Source organism: Rhizomucor pusillus (assembly GCF_041956525.1).
Source record: "Rhizomucor pusillus strain CBS 183.67 unplaced genomic scaffold VTP01scaffold_9, whole genome shotgun sequence".
NCBI classification, from domain to species: domain Eukaryota; kingdom Fungi; phylum Mucoromycota; class Mucoromycetes; order Mucorales; family Lichtheimiaceae; genus Rhizomucor; species Rhizomucor pusillus.
Window position 1 is genome coordinate 86,090 of NW_027192151.1, and position 24,581 is coordinate 110,670.

The 24,581-nt window shown below is 44.8% G+C and overlaps 9 protein-coding genes across 9 annotated transcripts; 5 read left to right on the top strand and 4 right to left on the bottom strand.

The window, feature by feature from the left end:
• Nucleotides 1-1,740: 1,740 nt before the first annotated feature.
• Nucleotides 1,741-2,691, top strand: VTP01DRAFT_10505 (mitochondrial 37S ribosomal protein uS5m; the record flags this gene model as incomplete). Its single annotated transcript, XM_069378875.1, has 3 exons — nt 1,741-1,801; nt 1,859-2,413; nt 2,483-2,691. The coding sequence occupies 3 exons, from the start codon at nt 1,741-1,743 to the stop codon at nt 2,689-2,691; spliced, it is 825 nt and encodes a 274-aa protein (XP_069238905.1).
• A 239-nt stretch (nt 2,692-2,930) lies between these two features.
• VTP01DRAFT_10506 (uncharacterized protein) lies at nt 2,931-3,974 on the bottom strand (the record flags this gene model as incomplete). Its single annotated transcript, XM_069378876.1, has 3 exons — nt 2,931-3,480; nt 3,559-3,652; nt 3,716-3,974. The coding sequence occupies 3 exons, from the start codon at nt 3,972-3,974 to the stop codon at nt 2,931-2,933; spliced, it is 903 nt and encodes a 300-aa protein (XP_069238906.1).
• A 343-nt stretch (nt 3,975-4,317) lies between these two features.
• VTP01DRAFT_10507 (uncharacterized protein) lies at nt 4,318-5,756 on the bottom strand (the record flags this gene model as incomplete). The annotated part of the gene is made up of 7 exons (XM_069378877.1): nt 4,318-4,425; nt 4,488-4,589; nt 4,644-4,868; nt 4,929-5,294; nt 5,366-5,515; nt 5,579-5,680; nt 5,739-5,756. The coding sequence occupies 7 exons, from the start codon at nt 5,754-5,756 to the stop codon at nt 4,318-4,320; spliced, it is 1,071 nt and encodes a 356-aa protein (XP_069238907.1).
• A 28-nt stretch (nt 5,757-5,784) lies between these two features.
• Nucleotides 5,785-8,703, bottom strand: VTP01DRAFT_10508 (uncharacterized protein; the record flags this gene model as incomplete). Its single annotated transcript, XM_069378878.1, has 17 exons — nt 5,785-5,817; nt 5,928-5,963; nt 6,026-6,033; nt 6,425-6,527; nt 6,587-6,733; nt 6,792-6,901; nt 6,967-7,076; nt 7,134-7,232; nt 7,291-7,420; nt 7,492-7,614; nt 7,668-7,716; nt 7,770-7,948; nt 8,010-8,044; nt 8,101-8,268; nt 8,353-8,387; nt 8,450-8,544; nt 8,607-8,703. The coding sequence occupies 17 exons, from the start codon at nt 8,701-8,703 to the stop codon at nt 5,785-5,787; spliced, it is 1,557 nt and encodes a 518-aa protein (XP_069238908.1).
• Nucleotides 8,704-9,280: 577 nt separating this feature from the next.
• VTP01DRAFT_10509 (uncharacterized protein) lies at nt 9,281-16,844 on the top strand (the record flags this gene model as incomplete). Its single annotated transcript, XM_069378879.1, has 19 exons — nt 9,281-9,353; nt 9,444-10,829; nt 10,909-12,765; nt 12,840-12,966; nt 13,032-13,690; nt 13,749-13,867; nt 13,919-13,976; nt 14,044-14,115; nt 14,176-14,619; nt 14,694-14,721; nt 14,787-14,845; nt 14,912-14,948; nt 15,025-15,049; nt 15,120-15,388; nt 15,472-15,598; nt 15,668-15,815; nt 15,869-16,089; nt 16,153-16,323; nt 16,395-16,844. 19 exons carry the CDS (start codon nt 9,281-9,283, stop codon nt 16,842-16,844), a joined length of 6,330 nt encoding a protein of 2,109 aa, XP_069238909.1.
• Nucleotides 16,845-17,248: 404 nt separating this feature from the next.
• On the top strand, nt 17,249-18,671 carry VTP01DRAFT_10510 (uncharacterized protein; the record flags this gene model as incomplete). Its single annotated transcript, XM_069378881.1, has 5 exons — nt 17,249-17,456; nt 17,538-17,729; nt 18,267-18,305; nt 18,355-18,432; nt 18,508-18,671. The coding sequence occupies 5 exons, from the start codon at nt 17,249-17,251 to the stop codon at nt 18,669-18,671; spliced, it is 681 nt and encodes a 226-aa protein (XP_069238910.1).
• An 886-nt stretch (nt 18,672-19,557) lies between these two features.
• VTP01DRAFT_10511 (uncharacterized protein) lies at nt 19,558-21,896 on the top strand (the record flags this gene model as incomplete). The annotated part of the gene is made up of 2 exons (XM_069378882.1): nt 19,558-21,735; nt 21,795-21,896. The coding sequence occupies 2 exons, from the start codon at nt 19,558-19,560 to the stop codon at nt 21,894-21,896; spliced, it is 2,280 nt and encodes a 759-aa protein (XP_069238911.1).
• Nucleotides 21,897-22,134: 238 nt separating this feature from the next.
• Nucleotides 22,135-23,197, bottom strand: VTP01DRAFT_10512 (uncharacterized protein; the record flags this gene model as incomplete). The annotated part of the gene is made up of 5 exons (XM_069378883.1): nt 22,135-22,420; nt 22,491-22,608; nt 22,671-22,828; nt 22,896-23,004; nt 23,068-23,197. 5 exons carry the CDS (start codon nt 23,195-23,197, stop codon nt 22,135-22,137), a joined length of 801 nt encoding a protein of 266 aa, XP_069238912.1.
• A 380-nt stretch (nt 23,198-23,577) lies between these two features.
• Nucleotides 23,578-24,528, top strand: VTP01DRAFT_10513 (uncharacterized protein; the record flags this gene model as incomplete). Its single annotated transcript, XM_069378884.1, has 1 exon — nt 23,578-24,528. One exon carries the CDS (start codon nt 23,578-23,580, stop codon nt 24,526-24,528), a length of 951 nt encoding a protein of 316 aa, XP_069238913.1.
• Nucleotides 24,529-24,581: the final 53 nt, after the last annotated feature.

Genomic DNA, 24,581 nt, shown 5'->3' on the forward strand with positions numbered 1-24,581 from the left:
CTTTTTTCGTCCGACTGGTTCGTTTTTGTTATTATCAATGTGTACAAAATCTACAATAATTATACTAACCTCTTTCATGCTCGAACAATCTGCATTTCTTATTCCTTTTTGAGTTATGGCCATTTCCGCCGCAGTCTTTGCAAATGACTGCGAAATAGCAGATTAGTCTCACAGATTATGCTTGTGATCATTTTGCATGTGCCTTGTTCTCGTTCTTTCTGGATTATTTTCCATGCCTTCTTGAAAAGCAATAGTAAAAGTGGAGGATACAGTGCTATCCCCCACGAGACCAGTACGACAGAGAAGAGCTTGATGAAGGAATACAGTTCAAGCTGCCGGTATCCATTGTGATGAATAGAGATGATGAAGGAAGAAAAGCGTTTGCTCTGCGATTACGCAAGACAAAGTTGTACTGTCAATGCAGCCTCAAAATTTTTCGTTCTTGTTTCTCGATCGTTCAGGCCCTTTTGGTCTACACATTTTATGGCTTTCCGTCCTCCTGCGTCGTATACTCATAGGGATCGCTATTCACATACACCTACTGTGTTTTGAATCATTAGTAGGCTCACGATACATTTTGCAATGGATACTTTCCTGTATCCTTTTTCAGCATTACATTTTTTACTCCAAAAAATAACGACGGTATACCTCGCATACAAGTACAGCTTGTCTAATAGATAACCTAGAGGCGAAAAGGAGAGCCTCTAATCTCTATATTATATGGCCAGGCTTTTTTAAGTTATTCACACATACAAAACTTATTAAAATGAAGATAGTATAATATACGCTATCTGCACAAGCATGAATCCAGGAGATGTTTCCTTTTTTTTTTTTTTGTAAACGATTCGTGTCGACTTCAGTAACAGAGATCAATTTCTGTAATGCTCAACACAAATCCTTCTCGATCTTAGTTTTCTTTTTCTATGATGATCTATGTGATAACCATATTCTTGGAAAACTAAAATTGAATATAGCAGATAGTAGGGTTTAATATATTATAAGATAGCCATTTCTTGCTGAGTAGAGCGAGTGCAATCGTTCTGCCAGCTACGACCTTGGGCGGTTGGCTGTTAAATATAATTCAGTAAGCTCGCGAGATTATTGAAATTATGCTTGCTTGCAGGTGATGAACTCAGAAGCTGGAGAGCTCACCATATATTTCAGTTGAATTTAATGGTATTGATTCGGGATAGCTTTGTTTAATCTGCGAGTCTTTAAACACTAACCACAAATGCACACGCGACGAGTATCCGGAGCAATTTTTATGCATTTGAAGACATTATTTCTACATGAGTTTATTCGGCGATGGACAACATGGCCTCAAATTAAATTTACATAGTTACAAATTGGGGCCTATGTAACTTTTATGACTTTAGCAATGTGAAGGAAGGCGGCAATCGCTTCAGCTGCAATGGCAAACAGAAGAGAAGGAGCATCATCGAAGACATACTGCCAGTGGACTTTCCATATCGACATAATAGTGCAGAAAACGATACGTGTCCAGTCTAACTGAAATTATAGTAGCACCTTGTAGCAAACAGTACGAATTTGCAGAGTATCTCAGCTAGCGAAGTTTACTCTCTCATTGCGTTGACCAAGATGAACCGCCATCGTCAGCCTTGATGACAGCCTTCTCAATTATTTTTTACATATCAACCAAAATTAAGTTCCTTTTGTGACCGCGAAATTGAAGTCAAAAACCTGTAGACGGCTTTCCTTGCAAGACAAAACAGCTACACAATGCTGGCTTCCTCTCGGCTCGTAGCACGGTCACTTTTCACAATTCCACGAGCTTCTGCTGGTACGTGTATAAGAATACCAAACCGCTTGAATGAATTCCTGACCTTGTTCAATTTAGCGGGTGCCTGGTCCGCTTTGCGTTCGTACGCCACAACTGACAATGCCAGTGGCTCACGATTCCGCCAGAGAGGCCTGACCGAGCAGAATTTGCCACAACTTGACAAAGTAGACTCTATACTCGATTTCCCCGATGGCACCTTAAAAACCGAAGGAAAACCGACCGACCAAACGCTTCAACAATCCAAACTTTTCCCTCCCAGTCGACCGGCCGATGTAGTCATGAACGCCAACGTCGATGTCATTGACACTCCTCTCACCCCTGCTGAACAAAACCAACTGATGAAGCTTGCTTTGGTCGTCAAGCGCGTTGTCAATATGAACGGCAAGGGCAAGCAACCATCCATGTATGCTCTTGTTGTCGTCGGTAACGGAAAAGGTCTCGCTGGATACGGCGAGGGCAAAGACGATGAAGCCAGTCGAGCAATCCAAAAGGCTACCAACCGCGCTATCCGAAACTTGAGATATTTCCATCGCTATGACGATCGTACCATTGCTATGGATATCGAGCACAAATTCCATGCCGTCAAGCTGGAGCTCCGAAGCAGACCGCCAGGTATAAGCTATTTACAGCATTTTGACATCTTGAGTGTATATAATGTTAAATAACCAAAAATCCAACTAGGTTTCGGATGCCGTGCCAACCACTACATTCACGAGATCTGCCGATGTATCGGTATCAAGGATTTGAGCGGCAAAGTGCGTGGCTCTCGGACACCAATGAACGTCATCAAGGCAACCTTTGAAGCATTATCGAAACAAAAGTTGCCAGAGGATATTGCACAGATGCGCGGCAAGAAGCTGGCAGATGTTCAGAATATTTACTATGGATAAAAAGAACGAGCGGATCGTGTAGAATTGTAGATAAATTATACGAAACTAGGAAAGCAAAGACAAAAAAATTTGTTATTATTTGCATTTACTAAATGGGAAGCACTTTTCAAAATGGTTACCACTGGTAAGAAAGCTGCAAACCATGTATGAGAATGATATCGAATGGGAGGAGGAGCAGCCCCAGTCCGTTTTACTGACACTCTGAAAGATATCTATATACAAGCTTTTTATCTACTTTCTCATGGGGTGACGATGATGGTAGCCGAGCCGGAAATATCGTCAATGACAATCAACTTGTTTCCGCACTTTTCATCTTCAATGCGAGGTTCGCTGGACTGGCCATCGACTTGCACCTTGACGGGATCAGGGTATGTTTTGCCGGATATCAAGAGTTCAAGACGATTTTCGCCGTTGCCCTTGACAGACAGTGTGTATTTTCTTGAATCATGGTCAAAATTTTCTCCCAAAAACTCGGCTGTAAGTTGGCGGGTGTACGGAGGGAACCCATTGTCGGCAATATACTCTGAGAGTTTGCCTGCACACAGCGGGATAGAGGTTTGGACCCTCTTAAGCAACCATGTAGGGATACTGCCAGCAAGGTCGATTTGGACGACATACGTCACTGCGATGCCTTCAGGCACACGCTGGAACTTCCATCCAGAGCACATCAAGTTTGCACGCACGCAGCCGGGCACTGGAGGGACCTTATCGTCTTCAACAGACATGATCAGCAAGTACACTAGGTCGTCGCCGGAATCCCTGATGGATGCACCGCAAATGTCACGCGGACTAGTGTGCCATCATCATCATTATCATCATCGATCAATACCCACAGCTGATATCTTAGTGTAGATATGACCGGCTTACCTCACTGGCCAAGGTGCTTTCATCTTGACCCAGGAAAGCGTCTCGTAGCGGGTGAAAATTTCCTTGATTTCTGCTTCGTCCAACTGTTCGTCCCCTACATGTTTCACAAATGTCAAACTTCGCTTATGCTGTTACTGCACAAACTCTTTTTACTCACAGACTTTCCGGCATCCTGGTAGAATAGATGCAGACGCCATAGCCATGGGAGGAACTTGATCGGGGTCTGCCAATTGAAGCACTGCGTCGCCGCGAACCATGGGCAGCGGGTTTCCAGGCACGTCCTTTGTGTATAACTTGACGCCGTCCTTTTCCGAAGAGAACTCCCAGCCTTCAAGCGAATCTGCCAACGACTTGAAATGCTCTAAACCTTCGCGGACAGTCTTGGCGTGTCGATTGTCAGAGTCAATGATGGTCATGAGTACGCGTGTGTAAGTTAAGAGTGAAAGTTTGCAAAGTTGACAACACAGGTGGATAATATACTCCTGCGCAGGTAACACAAGAACCATAAAAGGATCTTTAATCATTACAACACCTACAAGGTTTCCCGTATTTACCAGCCAACTTTTTTTCCTGAACAAAGCAATTCATCATCACATATGATTTGCAAACGCTATATGCAAACTGATCGATCGCTACAATCATCGTGAGAAAGTGACAGTATTTGTTTTATAGGAAATAGTAAAGGAGCGAGTACGGGAAAGATTACTTTTTCCAGGATTTTACGCAAAGGGGAAAACTATACATGAAGAACCTCTCTTTTTACCACTCAAAATCGCCATTCGATCGATGGAACAGATAGTCACGTCCATTGATCAACATAATTCCATCCTTCAAGACACACTTCCATTTGTTCTTTGTGCGACTGACCTGTTAGGTGATTAGTCAGATACAACAAGTTTCGAAAGATCAAGCACCAAAACAGATCATACCTTGTCATACAAGCAAAGAATAATGTGTTCAATTTCTTCGCCTCCATCAGGATCATCGTCAGCATCATCTGAATCATCAAGATCAGAGTTGATATCATCCTCCTAATTATCTGTCAGTAAACGCTATTGATAGACTTGTCATGCTTGCCAACGTACCCCGTTATCATCGCCTTCTCCGTCGACTTGAGGGATTTTTACATTTGGATTTAGTGCACCGGCTTTGATAGCCCTTGCTTTTGCGTCACGCATCAACTGCTTAATATTATCGGGAAGAGAGTCCAAAGATAGCTGTTCGCCAGTAGAGGATGTAGCGGTGAAGGAAATGGAGGGAGATGTCAATGACTCATCGCTGCAAAGATCAGCAATTCGTGCATCGATTTGCTAGGAACAAACATAGATCAGGATCACAAGTATCCGTGCCACTACATTGCTAATATTTACCTCGGTGGTGAGTTCAGAATCGGCTGAACCATCATTCTGTGGGATGTTTAATCTGCCAATGTGTAATTTCGATTCGGTCGTATCATGATGATCAATATTTGGTCGAGGTAATTGGATTGATGTACTTTGAGGGTGCATAATGTGAAGTTGTCCATTGCCAGGCGCCTGGGTGGAAACTGGCTTTCCAGCGGAAGGTGCCGTTGAGCCAATGTTACTCATTGATCGATTTGCAAGCCCGTAAACATCTTGCTGTGATTGAGGCTGTCGAGGAGCATTCATGCCAGGGTCACGCATATGCTGTCTCATAGCATTTCCCCCAGCCGCTAGGGAGGCCAAACTCGCTGCAGCCGCTGCATTTTGTGCGTACTAAGATCCATCAGCAAACTGTGTCAGCGACAAGAGTACCATTAAAAGACAAGGCTACATTTTCAACCTACACTGACATTTGGGTATGACAGAGGCGCGCCCATCCCTTCGGCAGTAGACGCTGGGATAGTGACTCCTTCCCCATTGTCTTCGTCGTAGTATCCATCCTCGCTGAATCCAAAGTTGGCGACTCGGGAGCGTGCTACTTTGGTCTCCCAAGACTAAAATAGGCAATTCCATTTTTAATGCATTGCCCAAAAACCAAACTCAACAATAGGACATACTCTTTGAAGCTCCTGGAGTACAGCTTCATCAATACCCATGTCTTCGAATTCGCCGCGTACTTGGTTGATTACGTCGTCAATGACACAACGATATACATGGGACTTTCAAGAAATTGAGTGATTACACTGCTACATCTGGGCTTTACTGCAAAATGCTCACCACGACGGAATTCGACATGATGGTTGTTGATCGGGGGTAGAGAAAGTTAGAGTTGACAAGTTTCGATCACGCTGATATACTTGATTGTGGAAAACAAAGTATCCAGTAGATAGAGTGTGCCGTTGACGAGCAAGTAGTAGGATTCGTCAGCAGCGATCAATGGAGCAAGAATCGTTTGTGTCAACTTACAGATTTGGAAGTGATCAGTCGCCGGACGATTAGTAGCTAATTATACAACTTCAATATGTACACTGGATAGCAACAAGTCCTAGAAAACGAATTCCCACCTCGACGGCTAGATTGGTAAGAAAGGGGAGGGCGGGCGTAGTGTCGAGTCGACACAGTGAAACAAATGAAATTTATACTACAGATATCTGGGGAAAATTAATTCCATTACGGCAAGATGTGTGCGCATTGTTGTTACCGGACGACCAATTATAGCTACAAAAAAGGAAAGCCAAGACTAACTGGCTCTCACGGACAAGGCGCATTGTAGATATGAATTCCAGCAAAGATATAATTATGTATATTTTTATAATATTAAATCGTTCGTGATTATGGGTAGAGTCAGTTTTCTGCAACAGATGATATCTTTTTAGGAGTGCATGGTGCTTTATACTTTTGATGCTCAAAACTGTGTACGAATGGATCTAGCAATTGCGTAGCTCAGGATCCAGCCAAGGCACACCAAGTTATCTCAAAAGCATGTTTTTCTGAATGCACTTCAAGCTGCTTCTTGTCTGCCTTGTCATCAAAAATTCCTGAGCTAGTTACCGTCAGTCCTTTTTCCTACGATACATCCGGTAAGCTTATGAAAAGAGTGGATAACACAGATATACTATGCATACTCTTTTTGCATAATCACGTAACGCTCTTTCGAACTGTCGGGAGCCTGTCCAGCCGAGCACAGCAGTGGGGTACTCCACAAGAGACGCGATAATAAGATCCACCTGGCGAAGTATGCTTTTTGATGGTTGCAAAAGTGCCATAAAGCACTTTAGACTATATGTTAGAGTATTGCTTTATGGAAGAGACAGACTATGCGAGACCTGCCTTGTCTAAACGATCAAAACCTGCTTGCTTGCCGCCTCCTTTAGGAAAATCATGCGGTCCTCGTCGTTTAGTATCTGGATCAGAGTACCAAAGCTTGTGCTTGACGTAGCCTGCATTGGATTAAACGGTGGTTATGTAAACCGTGGGTGAAAGACTTGAACAATAAATTTTATACCTGATTGCGACAGTTGATCAACAAGTTGACTTAGCAAATGATCAGTGTCCAGTTTTGTGTTTCGACTGCTAATCACAATATCCAGGTCTCCGTTCTCCTCCTTGCCTCGTCTACAGTTAATTGTTAAACGTGAAAACCAGTTGCATGTACTTGTGTTTTAACTTTACCTGTATCCTCCTACTGGCGTCACAAATGCTTGATCATCCACTTTAGTCAACTCGTGTCGAATTATTTCTACGAGTTCCTCAATGTCTTGTCTAGACATGCTATTTAAAAAATAACGTCAGCTTTGGGCAAGACAAATCCGGTTTCATTTTTACTTGCGGTTGGATGAGATCAGGCAGCAGTTCAATGCAGAGTCTCACGGTATTTGTTAACTTTGCGTTCTCTAACACCTCCTGCAACGTTCTGTATCCGCTATCCCACCAGATCCTTGCGGTCGCAACACCGACGCCTTTGTAAAGGAGAAAATGATCTTGTTAAAAGAAATGATGACTTTCCGAGAGCACCCAGTGTAAAAAGTACCAAATACTTTGCAAAATAGGCTCAGAGTATTGAACTTTTCATCTGTCAAGAGCTTCTCTGCTTCCGGTATTGTACCGGTGCTTAGATATGTCCGTACGAGCTCTGTCATCTTTTTGCCAACGCCTAGAAACGATTCAGTGGCTCGCGACAGTCAGCGTATGGATTACCCAGATTACCGATAATTTTGGAAGCTTCTTCGGCTGATCGTATTCTACGGGGGTATGCCTTGATGACATTTTTGTAAATATACAGCCATTTTCATCCTTTCCTGTACAAACCTTGATTGCTGCAATGGTGTGTCGGTAACTAAGAGCGTTCTTATCTTCCATGTCCAATTCTCGCTGTCTTTCAAGTAGCCTTAGCAAATACACGAGTTTCTGATTGTGGTAAGGTTTTAGGGGCGTTGGTCGGAAACATTCGTACTTGCTATTCACGAAGTCAGGCGCCAGTTCATTGTCTAGTGTCACGGATGCTGTCAATGAATACGATGAATAGTTTTCCAATAATAATTCGCTAACCAAAATCTTCATCTGTATCCTGCGCCGCTTCATCCCTGTTGTAAACAACGAATTAGCCATCTGACTGTCCTTTTTGTTGGCTACATCTTACTCTTCGTCTTCTGGAAACCTTGGCATTAATTGGGGCGTTCTCTCAGCAAACGGCTTTGTCAATAAATCACTTGGCTGATTGATATGCTCTGGTTTCCCAGCCTGGGTAGTCTTCATTTTCTTCACAATGACATAATTATCCAACGGTAACTTGCATTGTTGTTTGATACTAAGGGTGACGCACCATGGTTTAAGTATATGCAATTGAGTACCCACATTGTTGTCAGATAAGCATTTCAAAGAGAATCCTTACCTATCTTTGATCCAATTGATGTCCACGACTGGAATCTTTTTCGGCTCGTCAACACTTTTCTTGTAACAAGCAGCAATCTGGCAACCTGTAATTGTACCTTTCGATTTTCCAAATGCCTTTGAATTCTCGATGCAGATTTAAGACTTGTTGCAATCATTGTCGCCTTGTCTTGAGATGCACAGTATTCTCCACCTGGACGCCTGCATTAATATTGCGTGCACAAATTTTGCATGAATTGCTTGTAAATAAATTACCGTGCTTCTCAAGTAGCTTTTTGGTTGCTTCTACAGTGTAAGGCTCGATTTTAACAGGTAGAATATATATACGAACGCCCTTGAAGAGATCTTCCATTGACTTTTCTCTCGATGAGATGCTCAAGTACAGGGGATATGAAAGAATGTATGGAAAAGAAGGGTCAGACGTAATGCGGCCAATGCGATCAATGGCTTTTATGGGGGACGTGATTCCCATTTTTGGAAGGTCAATGGATTCCGTTGATTTTGAGAGTCGAAGCTCTTGCAAGAGGATATGTAAAGTTGTACATGAGCATGTGAAATCCTACAGTGACATCATATATTAATATTAGTCGTTGGAAAGGCTGATTTCCTATGTAAGGTTTTTGACACATAGGGACTACAGCTAGAGCTTGGACGAGCATTCTCTATCTTTTGTAAAACTCATCATGTAAACGATGAAATGTATGGAGTTAGCAATACCTATCAGCCAATGTCGGCAGCAGAGGGGCAAAACTAATAAATGGCGATGAGCTACAGCGTACATTCCGTTTCTTTATTTTATTTTTACTTTTGTGTAAAGTTTTCAGCCTTTGTGAAACGCTCACGAGAAAAACGGCTTTACTGCCAATTTACGGGCGGATTCGTTCCGGAGGTTCATACGTTCTCTTCTTCTTTTTTGTACTTTGTGTTTCATGAAGTCCAGTTTCAGCAGCGGCAATCAACGGAAGCGTTTTTCCTTCCAGCTAACCCGCAGAGTCGAACGAGGTACGTGTTTATGCCTATATATTCAGGGTATTATGTGAAGCATCTGCGATAGCTCAAAGACTCGTATGCGTGATTTTGACATGCCTGCAGAAAAATCTGATAAAGGCGACAAACCTGACATCAAAAAAGCAGAAGCAGTTGCTGATGATTCCAGAATCAAGCAAAGGGACGTTGCTTTGGAAACCGACAGCATCAAAACGAAAAAGAAAGATTTCCAGTTGACATTGAAGACAACGAAGAGCAGCAACGGGATGACTGCATCAACGTCGTCGTCGGGGGATATTGATGACCACCACGGACGCTCGCTGTGCAACGTCAAGTCCGGTGCCAAGTTTGGCAAGTTCATGGGCAACAAACTGCTCCTTATCAAGGATCGTCTCACAGAAAACAAATCCGTGACGCAATCCGATTTGACAGGTTACTTTCGTGTCCAAAAACCATCCAGCGCTGGCAAGATCACCATCAAACTTGGCTGTGGATCTGAAGAGAAAGATGACGGTGCAAAAAGGCCAGAAAAAGACCATCGTGAGGGATTGCAAGACGAAGTAGGCACTCGCGCAGATGAGGCGCCTTGTTTAGATGAAGGCAGCCAAAGTGAACAAGGATGCAAGGAGAGCGTCGCTGTTGAAGATTGCTCAACTATCGAGCAAGCTGTGCCGCAGCAAAAGCCATCCGCTACAGAGGATGTCCCTAAAGTTGTTGATTCTCTCAGCGCTTCGTTGCCAAAGGTGGATCATACGAAATCTGCTCAAGTCGACAATAATGACAATAGCAGTGATATCCATGGCCAAGAGCTATTCGATGATCTAAGTTCGTTGAGCTCGTTGCAATCGGACGATGATGTGTTGGGACCATGGTCTGAAGCACCGTTGAAACACGGGTACCAAGAGCCACCCGAGTATTGTTTCGAATGCGACTATGAGCGCAAGGATATCGACGGGCCATTTGAGCAAGTCCAACTATGCGACCGGTGCCAGTCTATCTGGTCAGATCACTCCAGTTCTTGGTTGTCTCGAATACTTATTCTAAGTGACAAGGGCAACAGCAAGACTAGCAATAGCAGACGACGCCCTGTTCATCGACGCACCAATAGAGCGAAGCGAAGCAATTCAAAATTATCAGCTGTACCACCACCAGCGAGAGGTCGCTCCACGAACAAAAAGAAGCAAAACCCAATAAAGCAACAAGACCCAGAGCCAGATGATGGACAAGGCGAGCAGGAAGCTATCGAATTTGAGTCCAATCCATATGGGTTCACTTTTGGAGCTCAAGTACAAGTTCTGAACATCAATGGGCTTTGGTACCGTGGCACACTTACCATGATGAAAGGAGGGAAAGTCAAAGTTAGATACGCTGACTGGCTGGATCAAGAAGAGTGGTTTATCACGGGTAGCCGGCGTATTAAGCTGCTCCAGGAAGGTCAGGACAATGATATTGAGCAGCCACGGCGGGTAGAGGAAAGAGAATCTTCTGCAGGTAAACTAAGGCAAAAGGAGAGCGCCAGTCATTTATTGCATATTAATTGATATATCAAATGTTTTCTCTCAATCTGAAGAGTTTCCAGCTCTCTTTACCACAGCACGTACACCAGCCAAAGATGATGACTATCTGAGCGCAGTGCTCGATAAGGATCCGACTCAGATATTCAATGACAATGAGGTGTATCTAACACGACGCATGGCGCGCGAACTAGCGGACGAACATGGTTTCCGTGTCAACGCTTACGGATACCGTCACAATCGAGCTGTTGCTGTCACGTTCAAGAGCTTACAGCTTGCAAAGGCAAAGGAGGAGGTGCTGGGCTATTTGCGTGAAATGCGCAGCGATCAGGTGCGCGTGTGGTGTCCCACCCTCCGTCAATCTGAATGGTTGCCTATGGGAAGCCGTCGTTTACGATTACTGACGGATCAAGAAGAAGCCGCGTTGCGCAAGGACACAAACTTTGTCCCGCCGTCCATCGATGCAGAGCAACAAGGCAAGATAGTACCAGATATGCCGCCGCCTGTAACAACCAGTAAGTATCGTCATCTATCTTCAGTACCGACGAAGCAGCAAAGACCCGCATCATCCAGCAAGCAAAAGGCAAAAAACACTGTTAACGCCAACAAGGCTGAAACTGTGGAGAGCACGTCAGCTTGCAATCAGTCCTTCAAGACAACTGGCGCCTTTGCTACACGTCGTGCTTTGAGGCAATTGAAAGACGAGCACGGCTTTGCGCCTAATCCGTACGGATACGCGTACAATCAACCTGTCGAGATACTGAACACAAGAACAGCGAAGACAAAATTCTGGGATCGAGGGCGACTCATCGCGATGAGACCTGGAGAAGTCAAAGTTCGCTACGATGGGTGGGGCGAGATATACGACGAATGGCTGAAAGTTGGAAGCAGGCGCATACGTCTTGTCTCGAGTGAAGATAACAACGAGAGCCCGCTCCACAGTGATAACAACAACAATGTCACCGGTGAGGGCGCCAGTCAACATCAGTTGCAACCACCATCGTCATCATCATCAGCAGCAACGCCGTTCTTAGCAGCAGCCAATAGTTTGCTCCTAACCGAAAGTAATCCGGAATTGAAGGATGAAGCAAAGAAGAAGAAAAAGCGCCGGGTTTTGGGACCTGAGGATTACTTGCAGCTCGGATATGTCGTCAGTCTCGACAATCCTCCGCCGCAGAAAAGGCGAGGCAGACCTCCAAAACCTAAGCCCGTCAAGGAGGACTGCAAGACTGAGGATTCTTCGGCGCCTGATGCAGACTATACTGATGAGGTTGGAAAGAAGAAAAGATCCCGACGAACGAAGAAAAAGATGAAGCAAGGTCGCAAAAAGCAGCGTAACACCAATTCTCTTGTTGACGTTGCAGGAGCTGGCAGTAAATCTCGCTCCAATAGCGCTGCTGGTCCTGTTTCCATAACTCCATCATTAGCCAAGCCTGCTGCAGAAACGTTACCATTCTCGCTACGCAGTGACCTAACGCATAACGATAAGCATGGGTTCATAGCAAACGAGTATGGATACGATTACATGCAGCATGTACAAGTACTTCATTTGGATAAGAAATGGTACGAAGGACGCCTGGTACATATGAATCGCAACCGAGTTCATGTCCACTATTGCGGTTGGATCGATAAATTTGACGAGTACATTCCCCTCGGCAGCCGCCGCCTCCAAGTCATTGAAAATGATCACGAGGTGGAGTGCGTCGAACCTGGTTACCAACAGCGATACGAAGAATCGTTGAAACAACAAGAACAGATAGAGGAGCAGCGACAGGCTGCATTGGATGCTGCAACAGAGGAGGCAATGAGCGCAAGAATGCTACGCAACCTTCGACGCCGCGAACTTGGTGCAGGTTGGAGCGAAGAGCCCATTGAGTATCACAAAGAAGATGAAAATGAAGAAGATGTGGAAAGTAAGAAGCGTAAATGGTGGACTAACAGTAGAGTTTATGTTTCTCTCGTCTTTAACGGGCAAACTATTTGACAGTAATTGACAAGTGGAAAGTCTACTGCAATCAATGCAATGTGGTCATCAAGCAGTTCAGATATTACTGCACTTACTGCGAAACACCTTCTGAAGGTACCGATTATCGAAGCTTCGAGCTCTGTTTGCAGTAAGTCACATATCAACGTATCTAGCAATCATCAGCACTCTTATGCTTATTGCGATATTCCGTAGATGCTTTGACCAAGGTTTCCCATTCTGGCACGACCATCCACGATCAAGCTTTGCGGTACAAGCAGTAATCGATAGTCAAATTGGACCGATGCCGATTAAAGGCGAGCTGGTGACAGTGTGGGAAGAAGATGTTATGGACGACACGACGAATACTGCAAATGGAGATCAAGGCGATCAAGAAGAGGACAATGCGACAATTGAAGCCAGTCAAATCTTCTCTGGCCAAAAGATTGAAAACCAGCATGAAGGATACAAGTTCTTGAAACGCTGGCAGCGACGAAAAGTATGTGCATTCTGCAACGATGACGATGATACTTCTGAGGAGCTTGGTCAATTCATTGGTCCGTTCATTATTGCTACGTACAACAAAAACGGTGTCGAGCGAAAGCGGCAGTTCTGGGCTCACGATTCGTGCGCCCGGTACTCTCCAGAAGTATTCTGTACTCCTGAAGGCAAATGGTACAACGTGACACTTGCTCTGCGGCGAGGTCGAGGCATGCGATGCTACGTGTGCAAGGAGAAAGGTGCTACTATAGGTTGCTTTGACTCCAGGTGTACAAAGAGTTTCCACTTGCCATGTTCCCAGAAACCCGTGAGCTACTTTAAGAATGGCGTCATTTTCTGGTGCTCAACACATGAAGCGTACTACAACAAGAAAGGTATGTCCCTGAAAATAAGATAATTATTGAAGCTGGCATACTGACATCTCAGCTATAGATACCTATGTCAATATCTTCAAATGCGATGGATGCCACAAGAAACTTGAAGACGAGTCATGGTTCTCTTGCGTACCATGTGCTTCAAGCTATTTTTCTTCTTTTGATTTGTGTGCAGAGGCAAGTAAAGCACATAGGCTACTGTGACACAGTCTGCTCACATTTCAGCAGTGCTTTGAAAACTTCCCGAGTGACCATGCGCACAATGCAGACAGTTTCGAAGAAACATGTGAGTTCTGGTGGAAACAAGAAGGAGACGTGCGTATATCGGCTCGATGGCTCACATAAAAGACAAGCATTTGAGATTATCAAAGAAGTTGAAGCACAAAAAGCAAGAGAGGCAGCCCAAGCCAAAGAGCAGGCGCAAGGTTGGATAATATAAGAGAGCATCAAAGTATCAGCATGATATAGTAACAATGTTTTAATAGCAAAGAGGAGGAAGCCTTTATTTCCCAAGCGACGGCGATTAGAAAACGGTGCACCGACAACAACGTGTTGTTACTGTGGCACTCAAGATGCTACAGAGTGGCGAAAAGGCTACGATGGAGGCGTTGTCATGTGCCAAAAATGCTTTGAGGTGGCACTTTCTGTTGACAGCAACGATGGAAGCAGCAACGAACCCCTCGTCATGTACGGTGACGACCAGCAGCAGGATCATTATGTAACCTCCATTGAGGATTACACTCACAAACCTTACCTTACTCGCGAGGCATTGTCTGCTACAAAATTCAGCAAGGATGGACAGGGAATTCGATTGTCGTCTTACGAGCCTCAACCGAATCAGCTCTTCTCGCTCGTTTTTGATTCCACGTATTTTGATATACCCGGACGAGCACCTCGTTGGGCTACTCATTCGGGCACCGATTATCATGGTGCGTTGTTGATTAGCGTTTTGGAAAAAGTAGGCATGATTTAATGATTCCTCACTAACTTTTGCTCATTCAAGGCACTTGGCTGCCACAGACTGTTCGAAGGTGAAGCAAAGCAAATTCACAATATCCATAGCTGTCAAGCATTTTTCTTAACAACTGGATTCTAGAGCTATTCTCAAGTATACACAGAAAGACGAGCGAGTGCTCTCAAACTTTTTGGGAAGAGGTATGGACCCTGAAAAGCAAAGATGTAAATAATTGTCAAGTTAAAATTATGGATCGGCATGTGCAGGTACAGATGCAATCGAATGCTTCCTTTTACAGAGAAGGTACGTTCTGTATAACTTACGAACATCCCCTGCTGCTTTAACCGATATCCTTTTACATTATCGCTGTTATACATAGATGCTGCGGAGTGGATATCAATCCGGTATGCTCCATTGTCGTTTCAATCCAAAAGTGTTTTAGACTAGGACCCATCTCATATAATATGTACACAGGCGGCTGTTGCGCTATCTCAAAGAAATTGCTGTTTCGAGATCCCTCCTGGCCTTACCTCTGCCGAATACCGTCCGATTATAGCCCAAGCAGATTCAAGACATCTTAGCGGCGCGCTTTTTGCAGACGAGTCTTTCCATCATATTTTGTCGCACCCACCGTACAAGGACTGTGTGGCTTACTCAACACATCTAGAGGGAGACTTGTCAAGATTTACAACGATCGACGAATTCAAGCAAGAGTACATTAAAGTTGTTCGCGAGAGCTGGAGGTAACATGGATGTTCTTGTAATAGATGCACGAACTTGCGGACAGATGGACTCACGCCGTCGGTACTACTACCTATAAACGAAGGCTTTTGCAAATGGGAAGGCGGCTTACGCTGGGTATCGGCGATAACAGAGAACACTGTTTCTACGTTCCTGTTGGTTTCAATCTCTTGCGGCAATACATTGACGAAGGCTTTGAGCTGGAAGAGCTAGCAAGTATCTGGGACTCCGGAATGGTGCTTAAATGTACACGGCTAACAAAACAGTATGTATGAATGCAGATCATAAAACGACAACGATATTGCTCTGCATTTGGACTTGGAACCTATCTCTGTGTTCAATACGATTTTCTTGTGTTTACACACGAGTTTATTGCCACGTTTCGCAAAATACCAAAAGACAAGGTGAATCGGATGATATCTACAGAGGGTAAATATTCATTGTTTGTGATCCTGCCCAACTTCTCACAGGTATATGAATAGATATTCCCTGCAATGATCACATACGCGTGACTCGAGTATCAAGAGGAGTACCAACTGCAGCCGTTAGTCGCAAAAGCGTCGTGATGGGAACAGTCTGGGTATTTCGACCGACCGAAAAACTAAAGTTCCATGATCTATGTCTTTCTCGAATGGTGGAACGATTTGGGCAAGATGAGACAAATTGGGAACATATTATACTGGATTTTATGACAATACAAGGGGTAATATTCTCATATTTCCTCGGTTTTATGAAGGTCATGGTCTCCATAACAATGTCATATTAGAATTCTGCCCAAGATCTCTCGAATGACAAGACGGACCAAGAGACAGATGCTGCTGCCGACAATGGAAGCAAGAGTGAAAATGACAAGCGCGACGCTAGTCCTGAAATCTCAGAATATGAGCAACAAAGGCTGGCACGAATTGAAGAAAACACACGCACGTTGTTGCAACTGGTATGTATCACCTTTAACGGAAATGGATATTTGGAAAACGACATTTATACTTGCTGGATATTTGCGTGTAGGGCTTGATATCAGAGCTCGGTGAAGACTCCACAGACGTGATCCATTACGAGGCAATGACAATGAGAGAAACACTTCCGGATGCGCCTTTAAAGCTCATGGTAGCTCATCACCAGCCTCACTTGCTAGAGCATCAAATTGGATTGTATCGCGAGACCTTGGTTCAAATTGCACACGAAGCAGCCAAAAAGTTAGCGCCGCAAGGTCATCTAATTTTAGGAGTCCAAGATATCCGGACAGAGCAGGGTAAACTGTGGCCGCTGGGAATGCTGGTATTGGAAGACGTCGAACTTGCAGTCTCTTCCGATACATTGAAATTGAAGGAGATGGTTATTGCTGTGCCGGATGGCTATTCGAAGATCAGAAACCAGGAAGTGCCGGAGGAAAGCACGCTACCTCAAGGCCATCTACCTATCGTTCACGCCACTTATTTGGTATTCCAAAGGCTCTAACGGATGTCTATCCCTTCGAATTGCGACGAAAATAGAAACACAGTTTTACCCTTGTATCCGCCAGTGTCTTGGCACTTTTCACTTAATGCTCTAGTCAAATAGACTTTGCAGTAGTAACATGAACTGAAGTTAGTCCTGTAATCCGTCATGCTTCTAAAGGTACAGTCTTTATTGTAGCGTCGTGGTCTTAGCAGAAGTTATATGCCATCATAGCAGGCTAGCACTTCATTGTTATATTAATTGAAGAACAACAATGAATGCCATCGTTATGCTTATACGTCACCGATTGAAAAAAGTCATTCTCATGCCACTTGCATTAAGTTCTCCTTTTTCTTCTTCCTGTCACGACTCTTCAACAGACTGGGTGTTCCCATCGAAAAGATAAGACAATTTATCAAACTAGCATGTTCGTCTCCAGCTCGCATTGCAAACAAAGCTACCTATGCTCTTCGATGTTCAAACAATATGCACCAACCATCGATCAACAACGTCGACCTCCCGCTCAAAAAGCATGTGTTCTCTGCATCGATTGCCACGGTTTTGCAATCCGGCGCGACACATCCTTGAAGAATATCAGCGCTCGCTTCAAGGAAGAATACGTGTTTGTCACGCGTCTGACAATCAGCCCTTAAATGCGCACAACATACAAACGCAAGCTACAACAAGATGGGCACTACAACGTCATTTCTACAGCCTTTCAGAACAGCAGACCTGTGCAAGAAGACTATTTGACGATTCTTCGGAGCTTGACAAGAAAAATCGAATTCGTGGTGTGTCAACCAAGGGAGCTCCATAAAATCGAGCCAATCCAAGGTACATACTTTGCATCCTACGTCATGGATTTGTTCATTCCTGCTTTGCGTCGAGATCTAACTTACGGTTCTGGTAAGTAAAACCCATTAAGTGGATCAACGTCGTCTCTGCGTTGCAAGCCGGTCACAAGTTCATAAAAATAACCGTGGATCAATTCGATGATGACAGATTAATGCTTCGATCTGTGAGACCGAGCCAGGAGAGACATCGCTCTCGCAGATCCTCAAGAGACCGCACGAGAGTCGATCCTCTAGAATGGATTTCAGCTTGATGATGGGGATATTTGACTAACGTATAGTTACATACTTGCAATGCAGCTCATCGTCTTTCGGAGTATAGACGTCTGCGTTCCCAGATATTTCCTTCGTCCGTAATTCTGCTTTCTGCGATGCATCTTTGGCACATATACAAGTATTTCTTGTCAGGAAAAAAGCTGAAGAGGCGAAAAAAGAAAAGAAAAACCAGTATCTTCATCCAAGTGGAGATCTATCCGTCGCAGATGAATATATCAAGAAAAGATTGTAATACGTCTCTTCTCTTTGCGGTGGCAATAGTACACGTAGCAAGCTATGTATCAGACACGAGCAAGCGTTAAAAGACGCATAACAGAATTCAAGACTGGCTTGAAAATTTCAAGCATCGAAGCAGGTTAGTTTACGCTGGATACTTTTATAGTATGCTATCGTTCTTAACCAAGTAAATTCCAGGCACAGCCCAGCTTTGAAATCATCCGCTGCAAACGGGCTGCAAATTACCAAAAGCATTGGACTAATCTGTTGAATACGATGCATACTATTACCATCTTCAGAAAAAGATGGACGACAAGCCAGTGCTCGCGTTATCGGCTCAGATGCAGAACGGATTGATGAATTTATCCGAGATAGATCGGAAAGCCTGGGTGGAATGCGTGCTGCCAAGGAAAAAGTCCTGGATGTTTGTGACGTACATCGACGCATTCATCCAAGAAGACAAAGAAGTCGACGACTGCGCTTTGCTCAAGACAAGAAAGTATGACGAGCTGCTAACAACAGCTTCAATGGAGAAGAACGTGTTCAGGGACTCGTGGAAAGAGGTTGTCATTCAATGGGGGGAACCCCAGTTTCTCGCTCAGGCCAGCTTCTGCTTGTCTTACACAGTAGCTGAAATTTTAGTCTGGAACAGTTGCTATAAAGCATGTCAAGCCGGAGAGAGAGGTAGCAGCAGCAGAAAAGCGTTCCTTGGATTGGCATTGCCATCAGCTATCACACATGAGTCCTTCTGGATATTGAGTACGACGTCATCGTTCGTTTCGTTCCTCCTGAAGTTGTCTCTTTGGTGCGCTTTCTTCGCTACCATAGCAAGTCTGCAGCATCAAAATCGTCGTCATTTTTTTGATATCACTTCCATAAAGAGGAGATAAGATGCACGGTTCGATCAACAAGATATTGTCATTTTCTTATGAAATGGAGTGTTGGATACAACAAGAAGATGCACCACGAAGTATTCGGTGCCTGTCATCCGTTTGCACTTGCTTGCGGTACAAGAATAAAGCAAGCCTAGCGAATTCCCCCTACAGCTTATAGTGCAAAAGAGTTACAACACGAAGAACTGTCAAAAAAGTTTGGCAATTTTGAATTGCTTTTGTAAAAATGTAGCTTATAAATAATACCACGATTAATGAGTACTGAATCATATTAAAAGCATTATCCGCCCAAAAGCTCTAGAAGAAGGCGGATTCACCCTTGTTTTGCTGACTCATGTTTGTTTCGGAACGGTGGATGGCAGCATGTCTCAGTTTTTTTTCTTTTTTTAACAGCGCAATTTCAAGTTTACCCGAGAAGGGCAAACAAATTGTAGGGTTTTCGTTTTTACTTGTTTAGATTTTTTCTTCTTTTATCTGTCAACGCTGCTTTTATCTTCGATGGCCCCATTTGTCGAAGAATTTGAGAAGCATATTTACGAACCTTGGCGTTTTGAATATGTCGCACTGCAGGCAATTTTACGCGATTTGGATTATCGATTAAAGCAAGACTCGCCGTGGAACGAGCAAGACGAAAAAGCATTCGAGGCGACCCTGTGGCTCGAAGCTGAAAAGATCGATTTGTTTATCCAGCGTATGCAGAGAGAGCTGGAGAATCGCATTGCATACAGCGAACGCATTCTGCTGCAAGGTCGCTCGCAATTCACGACTGCTACCAACGAACGTGTATATACCTCTATGGAAAATGCTTTAACCGAGCTTTTGATCGATCTGGATGAACTTTCCCGGTTTACGCTACTCAACTTTAAAGCCATCGGTATTATTATAGAAGAGCATGATCGTCTGACAAACATCAACCGGCACCAGCTGTTCGTTGACATTGCGCGGAGCAAGTCACTAGACAGGCAACGCTTCGACGTTGATCTTGTCCGTTTATCGATACTTTTGGATCTTTGCAGGCAACGAGGGCAGCCGCATGCGGGGCAAGCAGATGCTGGGGCAAAGCAAGCAGCGTTTGAGCGTGCAACTGCGAAGTACTGGGTACATCCTGACAACGTTGCAGAAGTCAAGTCTGTTTTGCTCTTCCACTTGCCCATTCTTGTTTTCAACCCGAACAAAGCTATCGAAGCAACTGACAGCGCGATATCAAGTGTGTACCTAGACAATGCTAATTTTAGCCTGTATCATGGACGTCTGGAGCGCGACGAGGGAGCGGAAGCGATCCGATTGCGTTGGTACGGACCCATGGACGCACAGACGATCTTTGTGGAACGCAAAACACACCATGCAGCGTGGCTCGATGGGCGATCTGTCAAGGACCGATTCCCGCTTCCCGAATCTAAAATTAACGATTTTCTTCACCTGAGATACACCGCCGACGACTATGCCAGGGATTTGGAGGTGCAAGGCGACGTTGACGAGGAGACGATAAAAATGCGGCACTTTATCGCGTCTGGTATCCAGCGCTCTATCCAAGAAAAAGGACTTGCACCCGTCCTGCGTGTGTTTTACAACCGCACGGCGTTCCAACGACCGGGAGACCAGAGTGTGCGTGTGTCCTTGGATACAGACTTGACGTTTATCCCGGAACGGACGGATGAAAACCATTGGCGCCGTCCCGATGTTGGCATTGATTATTCATTCAACAATATACCACAGGATCAAGTGTACCGCTTCCCGCACGCTGTCCTGGAAACCAAGCTGCAAAATAATGAACCACCTGAATGGTTGACTCAACTTTTGGAATCCGGTCTGGTCTACGAAGTGCCACGATTTTCAAAATACTTGCACGGAGCAGCATCGTTCTGGACGCAGCAACTTCCGCTCTTGCCATGGTGGTTGAACGAGCTGAATCTGGATATTCGAAATGCCAAGCAACCTACGGGCAACGTTGCAAAGGAACTCTTGTCACGCTCAAGGAGCTTAAAACCCGTGATTGGTGGCAAGGTGCGCTCAGGATACCTCGAAAGCAAACTGGAGCAGCCTGCACCGCCTCGACGAGACTCATCAGCGTCGGTGTTGCAGCGTGCCCCGAGTTTGCAACGGGAACGCGCTCCTCTCAAACCTACTCTTCCTCCTCCACCTCCACCTCCTCCTTCCCAACAACAACAACAAGAAGAGCAAAAGATCCCACAGCAGCCAGAACCACCGCAGCAGATCCTCACACGTCGCAGTGAATCCGTACATAGTAGGCAGAGACAAAGTCTAGAGAGGCAACAAACTTTCTTTGATCCGGTGGCTATCGCGGTTGAAGACGATACCAATGGCCAGGACGAGGAGGAGGAAGAGGATGGAGGAAAGAAGAAGAAGAAAAAGAAAAAGAACAAGAACGATCCCAGACTGGAACCCAAAGTGTTCTTTGCAAACGAACGCACGTTTATCCATTGGCTTCAGTTTTCGGCGCTGATATTGATGGGAGCGCTTCTTTTGTTGAATTTTGGCGACCGTTTTAGCATGATTGCTGGCGCTGTGTTCTTTGCCATCTCGCTGATACTTGCCTTGTATGCCTTTGGCAGATTCCGGTATCGAGCACATCAAATCAGCACACGACCTAACCTGCGATACGACGATATTTACGGCCCAATTGGTCTTTGCGTTCTATTTGTTGGTGCGCTTGTGGTAAGTAAATAAGAAAGAAAGACTTTGATCTTTTTAACTCTAATTCCACTCTGTTGTAGCTCAACTTTGTATTGCGTTACACGCATACCTCGACGACTGGTACTTACCTGGGTATCAATGGTACAACTGCACAGCAACCATCATCATCTCAAGCACGGTAGACAATTACTGCTACTGTAATCATTACAATATATATCAAAGAACGTTTATGTTTTTATTTTAGAGGCTAAGCGAGGCAAAATGGAAAGATAATGTTTTTTTTGTCTAATATAGAAAGAAGGATGAAGAAAAGAACTGTGTTCTTCTTTTGGGCTTGTGTTGCTCTACTATCTACAATGGATGATTTGAGGGGTAACTACAGCGCGCGCCAGAAATAATAAAAAAGAAATGGTATACATATCAGGGTCCGGGATGAAGGATATCAGGGAAAACGTCGACGTTATCGGTCAATTCGCAGATATTATGTAGACAGCGCATCGGGTATAAAAGATCAATGTAGAAAGAAATGTTGGCGAGGATGTAATCGTCTACCGTCACAGTGCCCATGATATAGTACAATTCCAAAATGAAATAGCAGCAGACGATGTAGGCGAGCAACATTGGCCAGAGGATGGAAATCGGGTCCAAAAGAAATACTCGTCGCAACCACGGTGAGCTCATGGATATCGTGACCGCGCTTACTAGCCTGTTGTAGGGGATGTATACTTTGTTAGCTAGACTGTCCACGTATTTACGCGCCAACCCGGAATACTTGCAAAGGTTTTGCTCCAGAGAATGCAAATTGCGTCTGTAAGGTATACAGGAGGACACCAGCCAGTCCAAACAAGGCCATAATGATGACTAGGATTCCCTCGTTGTAAAATAGTTTAGATACTACAGAACGCGTGTGTGTATTAGTTTGAATGCATGATTACCTCACACATGCTGCCACTTACTCATGTCTGATATAATGACCGTCATAAACAGTGAAAACAATCCAAGCAAGGACGATCGGCTGACATGTGATAGCTGGAAATAGCTCATCCACAAATGCCATGCTATCAGGACGGCAATGAAAAACGTTGGCACTAAGGGCACCCACCAGGCATACTTGCTGCGAAGAGTATCGTTGTTAATGCGTTTGAACCATGCCCCCATAACGTTTCTTTTCACTCGTGTACCTCCTCTGCAGCCACTGGAAAATAGGATCAACGCGAACGAGAATCGCCGATAAGCTCGAGATGGCGATCAACTGCCCGGTTGTAATGAGAAAAGTTTTGCGAACGAAAGCTAGAACAGGAAATATGTGGGTCAGTTTGCCTGTTAGAGTGTCATGCGCTCACGTTCATTTACCCATTTGCTTTGTTATACTGGCTCTCGAGACGGCTACTCCAAATACGTCCAAGTCGTGGCCTGAGCCATACCTCTGAAGCGGGTCCGCTTGTGGGTAGGGAATGGATATCGAACTATAGTTTGTGCTCATAGCCTCGTTTTCGACGTTGACCTTGTTTTGCACATATGCACTCTGGGAAAACAAGTAGTACAGAAAAAGGTGAAAGAAAAGCAATTCCTTCCGGAGTAAGAGGGCGACAGATACTGCACGCACACACACACGCACCACAACAGCAGTGCGACAGACCACAGGCACCCACACAAAAGGGAGGGAAGCTATCAGCCAATGACATCACGAGAGACCTCAGGGACTCTAGCCTCCTGTCGCACAGTTACAAAGTTTGGTTGGTCGCTCCTCCTGTCACTCTAAAGGGGAGGCGCGGAGGAAGGGGGAAGAGAAAAAGAAAAGGATGCCCATTGCCCTTTTTCATTAGAGATACATGACCTGCTCTCTTCCACTTTCTTCTTGCTATGCAGAAAGGTTTCCAGCAGAGCGCCAAGGCCGCCGGTTATCAGCAGTTACCCACATTGGATGAAGTACTACGGCGGCAGAGTCGGCCTCCGGTATGCTTGTACAACTATTACATTGTGCTCCGCGACAGGCTCAATCTTTCCATCCTTCTGGACTTTTGGCTCGATGTGCAGCAAGCACGGATTTTACACAAACGCTACATGAAATACAATAAACTGAAGAACGGTAGCAACAGCAGCAGCAGCACCAACGCGAGCCTGCAACCATCTCCTACAGTCAATTCGCCGCATCAGTTAATCGCCCATTATCTGCTATCGAGGCCATCCATTGCATCCACACATGCTAAACCATCGCTGGCAGAAATGACGGAGATTATAGAGCACATTTATCTGCGTTACATTGTGCCTCATGCAGAAAAGGAGCTCATTTATCTTCCAGAAACCATTCGAGATGACATTGTACGACGGTTCGACAACGGCGGCGGGACTTCTAATCCAGATCCTGCAGTGTTTGATGAGGCACAGGCGTATGTCCATCGACTGCTCGAAGCGACGTTTCCTCACTTTTTGAGATACAAGGTGCTCATGAACCTGACGCTTCAGCAGCAGCTTGGACGCATTGCATGTGGACTCTCCGTGCTCCTGATCGGATTTTCCGTTGAGTTCTCATTGATTTTTCTCAATATCCGACCATGGCAATATAGAGTCTGGGGGTTGCTGCCCATTTTTGTCGGCGTGTTCTGTACCATATCTGGCCTGACTGGCGTCGATCCACTCTGGGTGCTGCTGTTCAACGTCGGTGAGACGACTACCTTCAAGTTCAATAGGATCCAACATCCTGGTGTAAAACGTGTTTTGGCAGTCCGGTCACTGAACATACTTGCATTCATCGTATTTGTCACGGCCATTTTGCTTTTAATATTTTGTGCAGTACCTGGAAAGCGGCTATAGAATACTCTTTTGATATCTAATTTAGCTACTACTACTAATTAATACGGGGAAAA